The sequence below is a fragment of the Rutilus rutilus genome, assembly GCF_951802725.1.
Source record: "Rutilus rutilus genome assembly, chromosome: 20".
Taxonomy (NCBI): domain Eukaryota; kingdom Metazoa; phylum Chordata; class Actinopteri; order Cypriniformes; family Leuciscidae; genus Rutilus; species Rutilus rutilus.
The window spans coordinates 22203001-22218805 of NC_140225.1; the positions used below are offsets into that span (position 1 = coordinate 22203001).

General features: G+C 38.0%; 1 protein-coding gene across 2 annotated transcripts in view; it reads right to left on the bottom strand.

The window, feature by feature from the left end:
- Positions 1-2599: 2599 nt before the first annotated feature.
- Positions 2600-15805, bottom strand: part of lmbrd1 (LMBR1 domain containing 1) — a 96278-nt gene continuing 83072 nt past the window's right edge. The window contains exons 15-17 of one of the 2 annotated variants that reach the window (XR_014625550.1): positions 3771-3862; positions 3032-3621; positions 2600-2894 (exon numbers count right to left, since the gene is read on the bottom strand). Coding sequence is in view for 1 of the 2 variants with exons in the window: in XM_084390747.1 (XP_084246873.1) it covers positions 3511-3621; positions 3771-3862 (203 nt within the window). In the remaining variant the exon portion in view is untranslated. Of the gene's footprint in view, positions 3622-3770; positions 3863-15805 lie in introns of both variants that reach the window. The other variant, XM_084390747.1, reaches the window with a different exon arrangement.

Below are 15805 nucleotides of genomic sequence, written 5' to 3' on the forward strand. Positions count from 1 at the left end.
CAGTGGCTATGGCCAACAGCATGACAGGGTCTGCAAATGCTGCTAAAAACGCTATGTTCCTCACCAAATCAATAATGGTTATAAATATAAATAAAGGGCTAGTAGGATTGTAAAAATGTTTTATGTGATTGCTAATTAAATTAATTATTCAAACTACTAATACAACGTGTCACCAACGCCTCGTATGCGCTTAGAATGTGTGACAGTTGTGGACGCGCTCTTCCTGGAACAACTGCACGCGCTGAATGAATCTGCTACCGTTAAACTGGAGCACCTTGCTAGCACATTATTTATCTAAAAGAAATGCATCCTATATGAGATTAATCAGATATATTCAAAATAAACATAATATTACAAATTATATCTGCACAAAATGACGCAAATTCATGCACAAGTGAACTTGAACTATTACGTGCCATTCATTCAGAACTACTCATGTTGTGGACGCGCTTTTCCTGGAGCAACGCGACACGGCAACTAAACCCAAATAATTCACAATGTTTTATTACAATATTGTTCTCTTTATAATGTTATGTAATATTACAGTCCCAATAGTCATTATTAGTCGTGCACTGCCGTTTGAGCTGCACGCGCTGAAGCTGACGCTTTACTACAGAGTTCATTCTTAACCAAATGCATCCAATGCGAGATAAATCAGATATAGATAGGCATACACAAAATAAACAGTATTACAACTTACATTTGCACAAAACAAAAGGCTGCGATTGCAGACGCAAACTTCTAGTCATGATGAAGGTGTAAAATGGTCCCAAACATAACTCCGGCACACTCGCTTTACATGTTTCGCGGTTGAGCAGCACGCACGCGCATGAAGACCTGCTTAATCGATGATCGATAAGTTGTATCGATTAAATGTATTATCGACAATTAATCGATCGTCGATTAATCGTTGACATCCCTACTACATACAACAAATCAGGTTTCCGGGGCGGAACGGGGATGGGGAGTCGCAAGGTGACCTATTGGTCATGGGCGTGCGTTCTGACATCACACTTGGATGTCCACCGCAGGATGCAGCGAGCCCAACTTGGGACCACCAATCACAGAACAGGAATTGTTAGGCGGAAAAATTCTAATACGGACAAAATGGCCGTCAACACAACACAAACTGAATAGGCAGATTTTAAGGGTTTATTTCCTCAAGATTTAGATGTGTATTGTCAATTTATGAATTCTAAAAATAGCTTTAGAATGTTTAGATTTAGAAAGTTTGTAAGTATTATTTTTTTACAACCCTCTCTTTCTGAGGGCCTAGAGAGCCCTGATGGTTCCGCCATATATATTTTTAACATCGCACTGCCAGTTGCTGCTAACTACACTGTCAATAACCCCTCTTTTTTTGGTCGATTATATAAGCAACTTTGTTGTTTTCTTTCCAAAGACTGTGCCATCTGTTTGGAGAGTCTGGTGTGTCTTCGTGGGCCATGAATCATGAACATCTGGTCCAGGTGAGAACATGATAAGCACACAAACACAGTCACGCGCACAAACTCAAGCAGCTCTCAGTGTGTGAGCACTGTCGACTATGAGCAGCACAGTCTGCTTTGCTCTTCAGTTTCCACAGTAAAGTCTTATTCCTAACTGTGAGAATGTCAGTGAGGGTAAACACAGCTGATCTACAAACACTTTCACACAGATGTTTGCAGTTGCATTGATTCCAGCTCTGAATAAAGCCAAAGTAATCTCATCGCAGAACAGATTAATGGAATCCAATTCGATGAGTAAACAAAGTCATATTCAACACAAAACTGTGCATCTATGTCTCTTCTCTGTGCCAGCTAATTGAAAGATCAGATTTATGTCAAAACTTTGAGAAGACAAGGCTAGGCAGCTTGAATTTGTGCAGAATGAATACTGAAATAAGTAATGAAGTATTTCTGACCTGAAATGTGGGTCTTCAGTGGAGGTGAATTAGTGAAGTTGTTAGGCAGAATTGTACTGGGCGCTTTTAAACTCTTTTTAAATCCGGGTGTGAGATTATTTAAAGGCATAGTTCACCCAAAAATGATAATTCTGTCATCATTTACTCATACCGGTAAGACTTTCGTTCATCTTCGAAACACAAATTAAGATATTTTAACGAAATCCATATGACTCAAGGGGTTTAGTCCAATTTTTCTTTCTTTTATTCTCATATCAGTTGTGGTAAATGGCAGCTCAAGCATGTTTGCTTGACGTGCAAGAACCAATGAGGTTCATTCTCGTGTGTCAAGCAGGTTCGGTTGAGCTTTTGTTTATGTTCGCTGATCATATGTGCATAAAAGTCTAAATTCAATCTTTTCATCATAGAAAGCGATCAAGTCTCTCCAGAGTATTTAGACTAAACCGCTCAAGTCATATGAATTCAATGGAGGGACACAGAAAGCTCTCAGATTTAATAAAAAAGATCTTCATTTGTGTTCTGAAAATGAACAAAAGTCTTACTGGTTTGGAACTACATAAGGGTGAATAATTAATAACATTTTCTTTTCATTTTTGGGTGAACTATCCCTTTAATCAACCTTCTAAATCATTTTAGGATGATTTTATTATAAATTACAATCAAGTCACTGTATTCTTTTTAAATAAACAAGATATATTGTTTTTAGTCTTTATTAATGGATTATCTTGCAATAGAAACATTAATTTCAGAAAACTGCAAAACAGGCCAATACTATATGATAAATACATTTTTACACACTTTTTGATCTTGCATCAGTTCTCTAGAACTTTGCAAGTTCTCCTGTCATTGCAAGTACAATCTAAATTAAAAATCTATGTGAAATAAATCAACAAGCAGTGTGACAGTAATTCAACCTCAGAGATTTAAGTAACATTAAAGAAAGCACACGTCAGAAACACTGGAGCATTGCCGGTCCTGGAGAGCCAAAGTCCTGTAGAGTTTTGCTCCAACCCTGATAAAAGCTCACCTGCCTGTTGCTTTCTAGTAACTTCAGACACTGATAAGCTTGTTCAGGTGTGTTTTATAAGGGTTAAAGCTAAACTCTGCAGGACTGTGGCTCTCTAGGACCAAAGTTCGCCACCCCTGGGCAAGACGGGGAAAAAATACAGTTATGCACAGCATTAAAAAAATTCAATAATAAATAAATCAGCATAAGAATCTCAACCCTTTTTATGTGTATCAACAAAAATATTTGTACCTCTTTAACTTGTTTCCAACAAAATTTGGTCTTTTTTGTTGAATTATTCCAGACAGCAATGCAAAATGACATGCAGATAAACCCTTAGTTAGGGTCAGTAGTAGAGACGGGTTAGCATATCAGACTACTGCTATCAGTTAAACGTGACAGTAACTCTATAGTGACACAAAATCTGTTTGGCATCATAACACATTCAATTGAGTCTTATAGAGCGTCAATATTTCTGTCTCTGAACAACGAACGAAAGATTCGAACGGAAGATAGAAAACTTTTTTTTTTTTTTTTTTCCAGTTCTGACTGGCAACCAAACCTAGTTAAAACAGAACTTTAGTAGTAACTACACCAGGAGTTAATGTACATATTCATCATCACTGAGATCTGAGTCGTCGGCATCAACTTCCCCTTCAATCACAGATTTCTTCCCTTTACAGCACGAAACAACCAAACCAATGAGAAAGACCTGCAACACAACAACAGACGCATTAAGACACACTACTCTCAGGATATTGCATCAATACTTGTAGTGATGTGTTCATTAATTTCTTACAGGTCAAATAATATAGCAGGTCATTTTTAAAAAGGAATTTATTTGCAAATTCATGAACTTACCAAAAGGAAAGCCCAGTTGCCAAAATAGTAGATGGTGCTGAAGAACCAAAACTTGTGCAGGAACAGGTATGATCTTGTTACTGTGCACTGGTCTGTAAAACAAAAGGTGAAGAAAACTCTCCTTTAATTTAAGACATTTAAAATGTTACAAAATATTTCTATTTCAAATAAATCCTGATTCTATTTTTCAAAGTCCTGGTTTAAACCAAAATATTAAGCAGCACAACAGTTTTAAACATTGATGATAATAAGAAATGTTTCTTGAGCAGCAAATCAGCATATTAGAAAGATTTCTAAAGGATCATGTTACACTGAAGACTGGAGTAATGCATCACAGGAATAAATGACATTTTAAAACATTAAAATAGTATTCTCGTCCCTAGATACAGCTGAGGTCCCTGCTTTAATGTAAGTCTAATAGGAATAAGCAAACACTAATGTGTTTGCAGAATCAGAAGGTCAGTAGGTTAGTCTTTACCCCGCCATCATGCAGAGCGAGGGAAAGTAATCACACATGCGCGACGATACGTGTTCTCATCAAAGAGCATGACACAGTAATTGCCGACACACACGCTTTGCAGGTTTGTGCTAACAACACGCCGCCTTTCAATTAAATGCACGAGAGAACCTAGAGCCGCCTCAAGCTAACCTGTCACACTGACCAGAAAACCGGCATCAAGCAGATGACCATGTCAATGAAGAGAAAAACCAGTGAAAACAATAACAAACATCAGGATTAAAATGACAAACAAATATTTAGGTGGTACTTGGCAACCCAAAATAGCCAACATTTTGACAAATCCGGAGAAAAGAAAAATATGTATTAGTAAAATGTCCAATAAATAAGCCTCATAGTTTGAGGGAGAAAAAAATCGAATTGCGATATTTCTGATCAAAATTGTGATTGAGATTTAAAATGCGATTAAAACACATTCCAGGTTTGCATTCGGCGTATTATGAGCTGCTCACATGTAAGAACACATTGCAACGCTTCACTCTGAAACACGCAGCGCAGTAAAATTTGTTGAATTAAATCTATTTCATATATTGAGATAGGATAATCGCACAAAGCCATATTGCCATTTCAGTTTTATTTCGATTAATCATGCAGCCCGACAAATTAAAAAAAAAATTTTTTCAATGACTAAGTATTAGGTCTTCTCTCTCTCTCTCTCTCTCTCTCTCTCTCTCTATATATATATAAATAAATAAATAAATGTATTGCTGTAAGAAGCTTCAGTATTTTGAACTGAATTAAGGTTTATTTAAAATACCCTTTGAAAAAATATATTTCAAAGCAGATTTATCATGTAATGCCTGAACAAAACCAAGAATAATAAAACTGGGGAAAAAAAAGTGAATAATGGATTTAATCTGCTTTAAAAACAATTAAATCAACACCATCAGCCACATTAGCGCTGTTATCACAATACCATTATCAGTCCATTTTGATAATTATCATGATAAATGTCAAATCTTTCTTTCAAGCTTAAAGGCACATTTTTGTTTCTGAGTGAAAGTTGTAGAAACCAGATGGTTAAATGTGGTTTTAAACTACCGGTACTCTTTTTTTTTTTTTTTTTAGAAAAGGAAACAAAAACTTGCCAAACAGGGTTCACAAATCTGAGGTAGAATATTCAAAACATTTATAATGATCAAATATTTATATACATCAAAATATGCATGAGAAATCCTTTTCCAGTATTTTTTCCTTAACAAAATAAATATATTAATAGAAAAGTTTATTTCTTAAGTTTCTGCATGTCTGCAGATGTTATTATTTCAAATCATAAAATAGGTTTATGTTGCCTGAGTTTGATGGCATGTATTTTTGTAGTGCTGCAATATTAATACTATTACATATTTTGTCTCTTAGAAATGCACATTTGACAGTAACTTGAATTGACAGTAGCAATAGCTTGAGTTGGGACGTAGATGTAACACCACTCATATCATGGTCAAATGTAACTATATGGTTTCTTTCTATGGTATTTGTTATGAAAAACATCTACATTTAATACATCTACTACAGTAACAATACAATAAAATTCAATATGAACATCCCACATTTCTGCCACAATACCATGGTGCAGTTACAGTAAATCTATGGTGGTGATTTGTAGATTGAAAAGCCTCCAAACTGGATGGTTCATTGCATAGTGTTTCTCGTGTCAGTGCTGTTGAAAATATCCGCACTGTTTTATCTGGCTTTAGACTATAAAACTTAAAGACGTGTGTTCTTCAGTGAATTCACTTCAGTGCTGTTTATTGGTCGTGTAACCGAGCGTAAACGCATCTGCTCTAATAAGCTTGCGCTTATTAGTGACGTGGTTCAAACGAGTAGCGCGGTTTCATTCCGCTTTTGGTGCAAAAACATTATATCAAACTCTGGGAAAATTATATTGTGATAATTAGAGTTCACTTTTTTATCACCACATGTGGTTTAGTTTAAGGTTAATATGTCTGTTGATCTTATGTTTGTACTACACAATGAAGTGGGCAGCAAGATAGCTAATGTGAGATGTTCCTGTACGAAGAAGTTCATCTGGGCTCACGGATCAAATAGAGCGAGTGTCACTACAGCAGGAGGGTTGTAATCAGCTCAATCTGTCGAGGTGCTTGTGAAGAAGCGGCCCTACAGAGTGGGGTCTACAGAGGGAAGGGAGGAGAAGTAGAGAGAGAGATCTGATAGTGTTTATGCAGATAATTAGCAGCTCCAGGCATGCAACAGGAGGTTGGTTGAGGCATGAAAACCTGTTTAAAAGAGAGAAGTGAAGGAAAACCCGAGCGGCACCAGAGGTCACTGAACTCGCTCTGTGTTATACATCCTATCATCTCAAGCACATGCAGTCAAAGGCTCCACTTGCACTCGGCATTAACCTCGGTCCCAAGTGATCGCATCACAAGTAGTCAGCCAGAACCAGGATTGCTGCTCAAATCTAGTATTAACATCAGAGAGTATGAGAGTATGAGAGACTTACACCAGAGAGTATGGACACTTCTAAATGTTCCATCAGATAAAAAAAAAAAAAAAAACCCTAGGGGTAGTTTAGTACCTCCAAATGTGGTTTGAGTGATCTGATAATTTAATATTTCAGGATTGTGTGTCAAATTCAAGTCATTTTTAAACAGATAAGTAAAGTTAGTAAAGATAGACTTGTTTGTTTTGAAAACTTTAAAAAAGTCTAAGACAGACAGACAGATAGATGAACGATAGACAGATAGACAGACAGATAGATAGATATACAGACAGATGGATAGACAGATAGATAGACAGATAGATAGATAGATAGATAGATAGATAGATAGATAGATAGATAGATATACAGACAGATAGATGAACGATAGATAGAGACAGACAGACAGACAGAGAGACAGACAGACAGACAGACAGACAGACAGACAGACAGACAGACAGACAGATAGATAGATAGATAGATAGATAGATAGATAGATAGATAGATAGATAGATAGATAGATAGATAGATAGATAGATAGATAGATAGATAGATAGATAGATAGATAGATAGATAGATAGATAGATAGATAAGTATTTGAACACCCTGCTATTTTGCAAGTTCTCCCACTTGGAAATCATGGAGGGGTCTGAAATTGTCATCGTAGGTGCATGTCCACTGTGAGAGACATAATCAAAAAAAAAAAAATCCAGAAATCACAATGTATGATTTTTTAACTATTTATTTGTATGATACAGCTGCAAATAAGTATTTGAACACCTGAGAAAATCAATGTTAATATTTGGTACAGTAGCCTTTGTTTGCAGTTACAGAGGTCAAACGTTTCCTGTAGTTTTTCACCAGGTTTGCACACACTGCAGGAGGGATTTTGGCCCACTCCTCCACACAGATCTTCTCTAGATCAGTCAGGTTTCTGGGCTGTCGCTGAGAAACACGGAGTTTGAGCTCCCTCCAAAGATTCTCTATTGGGTTTAGGTCTGGAGACTGGCTAGGCCACGCCAGAACCTTGATATGCTTCTTACAGAGCCACTCCTTGGTTATCCTGGCTGTGTGCTTCGGGTCATTGTCATGTTGTAAGACCCAGCCTCGACCCATCTTCAATGCTCTAACTGAGGGAAGGAGGTTGTTCCCCAAAATCTCGCAATACATGACCCCAGTCATCCTCTCCTTAATACAGTGCAGTCGCCCTGTCCCATGTGCAGAAAAACACCCCCAAAGCATGATGCTACCACCCCCATGCTTCACAGTAGGGATGGTGTTCTTGGGATGGTATTCATCATTCTTCTTCCTCCAAACACGTTTAGTGGAATTATGACCAAAAAGTTCTATTTTGGTCTCATCTGACCACATGACTTTCTCCCATGACTCCTCTGGATCATCCAAATGGTCATTGGCAAACTTAAGACGGGCCTTGACATGTGCTGGTTTAAGCAGGGGAACCTTCCGTGCCATGCATGATTTCAAACCATGACGTCTTAGTGTATTACCAACAGTAACCTTGGAAACGGTGGTCCCAGCTCTTTTCAGGTCATTGACCAGCTCCTCCCGTGTAGTTCTGGGCTGATTTCTCACCTTTCTTAGGATCATTGAGACCCCACGAGGTGAGATCTTGCATGGAGCCCCAGTCCGAGGGAGATTGACAGTCATGTTTAGCTTCTTCCATTTTCTAATGATTGCTCCAACAGTGGACCTTTTTTCACCAAGCTGCTTGGCAATTTCCCCGTAGCCCTTTCCAGCCTTGTGGAGGTGTACAATTTTGTCTCTAGTGTCTTTGGACAGCTCTTTGGTCTTGGCCATGTTAGTAGTTGGATTCTTACTGATTGTATGGGGTGGACAGGTGTCTTTATGCAGCTAACGACCTCAGACAGGTGCATCTAATTTAGGATAATAAATGGAGTGGAGGTGGACATTTTAAAGGCAGACTAACAGGTCTTTGAGGGTCAGAATTCTAGCTGATAGACAGGTGTTCAAATACTTATTTGCAGCTGTATCACACAAATAAATAGTTAAAATCATATATTGTGATTTCTGGATTTTTTTTTTTTAGATTATGTCTCTCACAGTGGACATGCACCTACGATGACAATTTCAGACCCCTCCATGATTTCCAAGTGGGAGAACTTGCAAAATAGCAGGGTGTTCAAATACTTATTTTCCTCACTGTAGATATAGACAGACATACATATAGATGAGACAGACAGATAGAGCCGGACAATATACAGACAGACAAATGATAGATGATAGATAGATAGATAGATAGATAGATAGATAGATAGATAGATAGATAGATAGATAGATAGATAGATAGATAGATAGATAGATAGATAGATAGATAGATAGATAGATAGATAGATAGATAGATAGATAGATAAAGACAAACAGACAGATAGACAGACGAACGATAGATAGATTCAGACAGATAGATAGAACCAGTCCTCTAGTTCTGGCTCAGTAGAAACTGGACCTGTTTGAGAGCAGGCACCGTCCTCCCCTCTTGCACTTTTCCTGCCATCTGCAGCTCAGCAGATGCTCACCTGAGTTACGGGGCAGATGGTTCTCAACAGTGCTCTGGCTAAACATATCATCGTGTACACACTGACCCGGTTCACCTTCAGATCGCAGTCACTGCTGACGGAGAACGCCTGCCAAAGACCACAGCCATTCAGACCCACAGTCTGCTCACTCGCTCGGTATGTGTGGCATGGGCCTTTTCAGCACTGACTGTTAAAGGGGTAGTTCACCCACATATAGAAAATTCTGTCATCGTTTACTCACCCTCATGTTTTACAAATCTGTACTCTGCTATTTTGTTTGTGGAATACAAAAGTAAAAATGTATGAAAAATCTGAATTTATAAATGTATATTGTATAAAGGTAATATTCACAGGTAAGGAATACAGGTAAGTAATACATAGTCCGAGTCATAAACCAGACAATGAGTGTGAGACAATGAGCACAGGTGTGTGCTTATATGCCAGAGGTGATGAGTGTACTGATGAGGTGCAGGTAAGGAACAGGAGGGATGCTGGGAAATGTAGTGTGCTAAGGTGACTGGATATGGGAGTTTGTGACAAAGTGACCACTAGAAATAGAAATATTGTAGAATACTATAAAAGTAGTACATACTGCACTTAAGTCTTAGTCTTCTAAAGCCATACAACAGCTTTGAGTGAGATGAAAATTAAACTTTTGAATTAAATATAATTAATGTAAAACAGAAAAAATAAGACTGGCTTATATGCACTACTGTTCAATACTTTGGGGTCGGTGTGATTTTTTTTTAAAGTCTCTTATGCTCATCAAGGCTGCTTTTCTTTTCAAAAATACAGAATAACATTAGAATTGTAAAATACCATTACAATTTTAAATAATTGATTTCTGTTTTAATATAATTTAAAAAGTAATTTATTCCTGTGATGGCAAAGCTGAATTTTCAGCATCATTTCTCCAGTCTTCAGTGTCACATGATCCTTCAGAAATCATTCTAATATGCTGATTTGCTGCTCAATAAACATTTTAAAGAATGTTTAAAGTTGAAAACAGTTTGTCTGCATCATATTTTTGTGGAAACGTGATACATTTTTATTTCCAGGATACTCTGATGAATAGAAAGTTCAAAAGCAGTCTATATAACTGTATATCTATTTATGAGAAACCAAAATCCTTTGTAACATTGTCTTCAATGTTCTTTTGATCAATTTAATGCATCCTTGCTGAATAAAAGTATTCAAAAAAGAAAAGAAAAATCTCACTGACCCTAAACTTTTTAATAGTAGTGTATATAATAATACATATAAAAAAATATCATCAATCAACGTCATCAATGTCTAAATGGCATTGGTAACATGCCAATTTTGGATACAGCTGCATGATTATGAGTGAATAATGACTTCAATTTTGTTCTTTTACTCACATAAAGTTATTGTATGACTTCAAAAAAAGACTTTGGAATGACCGCATTTGGACCTCTTTTTACTGTCATTGTAGAGATGGTAATGGCTAGAACTGTTAAACAATTCTTCACAATTTTCTCCTTTCTGAGAAAATGAGAAAGGTTTGGAACAAGATGAGTGTGAGCTCATAATAACAGTTTTCATTTCTGAGGAAATTATCCCATTAACAGAGGGAAGTGACTGAAAAGAAGCCTGTGTCAGAGCGTGAGTTCAGTGTGTGGTCAGTACAGCGGAGCAGCCCTCTCTGAAAGCATGCATTATTAATGATGACTCATTTGTTTCTGTGTATACACTGAAAAAGAACAGGATGGAAATAGAGGAAAAGTGCTCTAAAGTGCTCTCTCCCTATGAGAAGAACATTCTCTCAACCTCTCAGTTTGTTTGGGGATTTTTGATTGTTTTTGCCCTTTCTCTACAATGTTTTCTGAAAGCACTCTGCACATTTCACTACGTACCCGGGTTTTCCGGAACCGCTGAACCTCTGGCCATTGCTCTCGATGGAAAGTTGCCTGGCTCAACTCAATCTGAGTGAACCACAGAGATGGGTCTTGAAAACACCCTTATCCTCACCCTATCCTGTCTTGAGGTCTGATATTATATATTATGATATTACCCTATATTGTCTTGAGGTCTGGATATTATGTCTCTAATGGCGCTTTTCCACTACACAGTACCAGCTCGCCTCGGCTCGGCTCGACTCGGCTCTGTTTGGTTTTCCACTGTGTAAAAGTTGTACCTGTACTTTTTTTCGTACCACCTCCGGCGAGGTTCTAAGCGGGCTGAGGCGAGCTGAGGCGATACTAAAATGTGACGTGAAAACACGCCAGACTGCTGATTGGTCAGAGAGAATCGTCACTATTCACTGCGTCATCATTGCACGCGCCAGACGGAGTCTCCTGAATAAAAAACAGCAAAAACAAAAACAAAAACATCCAAAAACAGCATACACTCGATTTCCTCCTTTGCCCTGTGTGTGTGTGTGTGGGTAGCGGGTGGGTAGCGGGTGTGTCTCGCGCGTCTCGCGTAAAAGATTAAGTCACGGCAGTTTCCTGCGGCGTCGCTATGACGTCCAGGTACTATTGTGGAGGTACTATCTGCAATGGAAAACGGAGCGAAAAGCGAGCCGAGCCGAGCTGAGTCGAGGCGAGTCGAGTCGAGTCGAGCTGGTACTGGTAATGGAAAAGCGCCATTAGATATGTCTCTTAGCCTTCTGGTTCCCGATGATGATGAACCCACTGTTGGTTATAAAAAGCTTCATTACGAATGCAGTACTCAATCAAAATCTGTCTGTTTCAAAGCTTACAATTAAATTTCACCAATAAAAACTGACACCAAATGTCTCAAATGCGGTTTCTAAATGCTCAAATCATGACAAAACCCCCCTACAATTTTCAGGTTGGAGAAGCCAATGCACATGTGCAGTCATAAGCGCATGTCTCAGAACACTGACTGTTTCTATAGCCAACGGAGCTTCTAAAAAAGCGAATGGCTTTATTACTTAGAAGGCGGGACTTATGGCGCTTTTCCACTACACAGTACCAGCTCGCATCAACTCGACTCCACTCGCCTTTTTTGGGTTTTCCACTGTGTAAAAGTAGTACCTTTTTTTCGTATCACCTCCGGCGAGGTTCTGAGCGAGCTGAGGCGATACTAAAATGTGACGTGAAAACACGGCAGACTGCTGATTGGTCAGAGAGAATCGTCACTATTCACTGCATCATCATAGCACGCGCCAGACGGAGTATCCTGAATAAAAAAACAGCAAAAACAAAAACAGCATACACTCGATTTCCTCCATTGTCCTGTGTGTGTGGGTAGCGGGTGTGTGTCGCGTAGAAGATTATGTCAAGGCACTTTCCTGCGGCGTTGCTATGACGACCAGGTTCTATTGTGGAGGTACTATCTGCAATGGAAAACGGAGCGAAAAGCGAGGCGAGTCGAGCTGAGCTGGTACTGGTAATGGAAAAGCGCCATTACTCCGCCATATTGCGCGTTGCACTTTCTCCCATTCATAGTAATTCTACTGCAATGTCTTTCTATATATAAAGTCTTTGCTATTAAGTTTTTTTGTCACATATTGTGATCAGAAGTACTAAAAGGATGTTAATTGGCATACATGTGCAAAGAGCCCTCCATTTAAAAATCACTAAAAAGCTGTCACTCATCTCAGTTCATCGCAATCTTACAAAGTTCTGTTATAATCAATGAAGCTGTCCAAATTGCACAATGAATCTCTTATTTACATCGTGTCGAAACTTAAATTGTTATAAAGAGAGGATTCGTGAGCGTGCAGTACCCAGCACTAAACAGAAACTCTGGCGTTTAGAGCGGTGAGTGGAATCTGACTAACTTAAAACACTTCTGACTGGCCATTGCATTCAAGAGATAAACATGTCTGTGATTGGCTTCATTGCTCAACGCTGCAAAAACACATTGTAAATAGAAACCCTTGTAACACTTTTCAGAGCGCAAACACAAATATGCTCTGGGGTGTTTGTCAAATATGATATTATTACAGTTACAACTGAGGGTGCCGTAGAAGCGTGCTTGCCTCTCATGTGGCACCCCCCTGTCATTTTGAGCCCAAGGTAATTGCCTATGTCGCCTATGCCATGGGCCAGTCCTGCTTTAGGACCTATACGCCATGAAAACCTCAACTTTTTCATTACTTGCATTACATTACAAAAAATAAAAATAAAAAGCAAGCCTGTTATATCAATGACTGTAAATGAAACAAATGCTATTGTATTGCATTTTTTGCAGTCTCAGTAACAGCATGTATATGAGAACTGTGTGCACTGGGTCTGAATCAGCTTAAATGAGACTCCATTAAGATGTATTAGACTCTCTCTATGTACCAGCAGCCCACATCTACCACTAAAGTAACACCATGGGGTGCACATGGCGGCATGGACCCGTGCCAGGCGGTGCCTGACGTGGCTATTAATTAAAGTGTTCCTTAATTATCTGCTCTGTTTTAGTGCTTAGCTGAGTAATTATAGCCAGCTCTCAATGCACCAGACCGGGGGTGAATTCAGATAGAACAAAGGGAGGAAAACAAGCGATCGATGGTTTAAAGCAATAGTTCAACCAATAAAAGAAAATTGTGTCATCCTTTTACTCACCCTCATGCCATTCAAAACCAGAATGACTTACTTTCTTCTGTGGGACACACAAAAGGAGGATTTTGTAGAATTGTACTGTTCACTCTTTTTAATGCATTTCCAATAAATGGAAACTGAGGCATTTAAGCTTCAAAAAGGAAGTAAAAGGCAACATAAAAGTATCATTAAAATTTGTCCGCATGATTCATGCAATGTATTCTTAAGTCTTTTGAAGTCATATGACAGCTTTGTGTGAGAAACTTTTCCCCCAAGTGAGCTGTTAACCACTGTGACCGATCAATGAGTGAGCAAGTCAACTCGAAAAGACCATTTAGACCAGGTTTGTGAACTAGATGAACTGATTTATTGAAAATCAGTCATGAATCAGACATAACCATTTCTGTCTGATTCATGAATAATTAATTATTTATATCACTTCTGTTTTGCGAACTGATCCATCTGAAGAATTAAAACTGAAAAGAATAAACCGTCCAAACCTTGATGAACACATTAATGTGAATGTAAAGATCTTCATTTTCACTTACATGGTCTTTTCCTCATTATACAAATCTACCATATGTCTTCAGAAAACTTGGAATACAGTGAACAATTAATCTGTACTACGGATGCCTTTTCATCCATTTTGAAGCGTGCCCTCATTTATTCTATATGCATGGAAAAGATCAACCAGCACAACTCTTCGAAATCGTCCTGTTGTGTTCTAAGGAAGAAATAAAGTCATATAGGTTTAGATCAACATGAGGGTTGACAATCGACAACATTTTCATTTTTGAGGACAAGAAACACAAATCCTGGAAGTGTGATCAGTCACTAAATTGGAAGCAAATGCACTCTCTCTGTCTTTCAATCTGTCTCTTTTTTTTTTGTTTAGCCAACAGATGCCTAAAGTTGGCACTGATTTCTCAAAAAGCTTCAACTGGAGCATTCGCAAACCTTTATCACAAAGGAATAAAAGTGAGAGCCAAAAACAGGCAGCGAGAAGGCATGGGCTTTCCAGAACGACCTCAAGGGGAAGAGAAAAAGCAGCAGAAAAGGTGAGTGTAATGTTCACATTGAGGAAGCTGCGGAATGGTAGGGCGTCAGATCGAGTGCGAAATTGCATACAATCAAAAAAAGGTGGCACTTTTCACTACAAATAATCTTGTGAGGTTAGAATAAAATCTGATTGAAAGTGCAGTGGAGGAGTGCAGCAGTAGAGCATGAGTGATATCAGAGCTGCTGTCTCACCTGTTACCAATCCTCATATTTATAGCAGCAATATAACAGACAGACTCTAGTCATCCATAGCACCTCTCTGGGTAAATGTGCGTGGAGAAAGAAAATGGAGCATGTGAATACTGTGGATTTGAATATAGCTCTGGTTTTAACCGCATATTAATAATTTAAAGCCATATACTGTTCAAAAGTTTGGGGTCAGTACGATTTTTGAAAGGAATTAATCCTTTTATTCAGCATGAAATGCATTAAATTATGATGCATTAAAGTGACAAAATGAAAGTGTCGGTAAAGACTTTAACATGGTTACAAAAAAAATCTATTTAAAATAAATGCTGTTCTTTTGAACTCAATATATTAATCAAAGAATCCTGAAAAAAATATCAGGATTTCCACAAAAACTTTAAGCAGCACAGCATAAGTTTTCAACATTTGCACCAAGCATATATAAGCATATTAGAATGATTTCTGAAGGATCGTGTGACACTGAAGACTCGAGTATTGATGCCAAAAATTCAGCTTTGCAATCACATGAATAAATAAATTATATTAAAATAGAAAACAGTTCATTTAAATTGTAATAATATTTGAGAATATTACTGTTTTACAGTATTTTGATCAAATAAATGCAGCCTTGATGAGCATAAGAGACTTCTTTCAAAAACATATACAAATCTTTTTAATGTGTGTTTATACAACAACACATATATAATTTATCATTTGATAAATACAAATTTTGATAAGTGGAAATTAGTTTGAGAAAA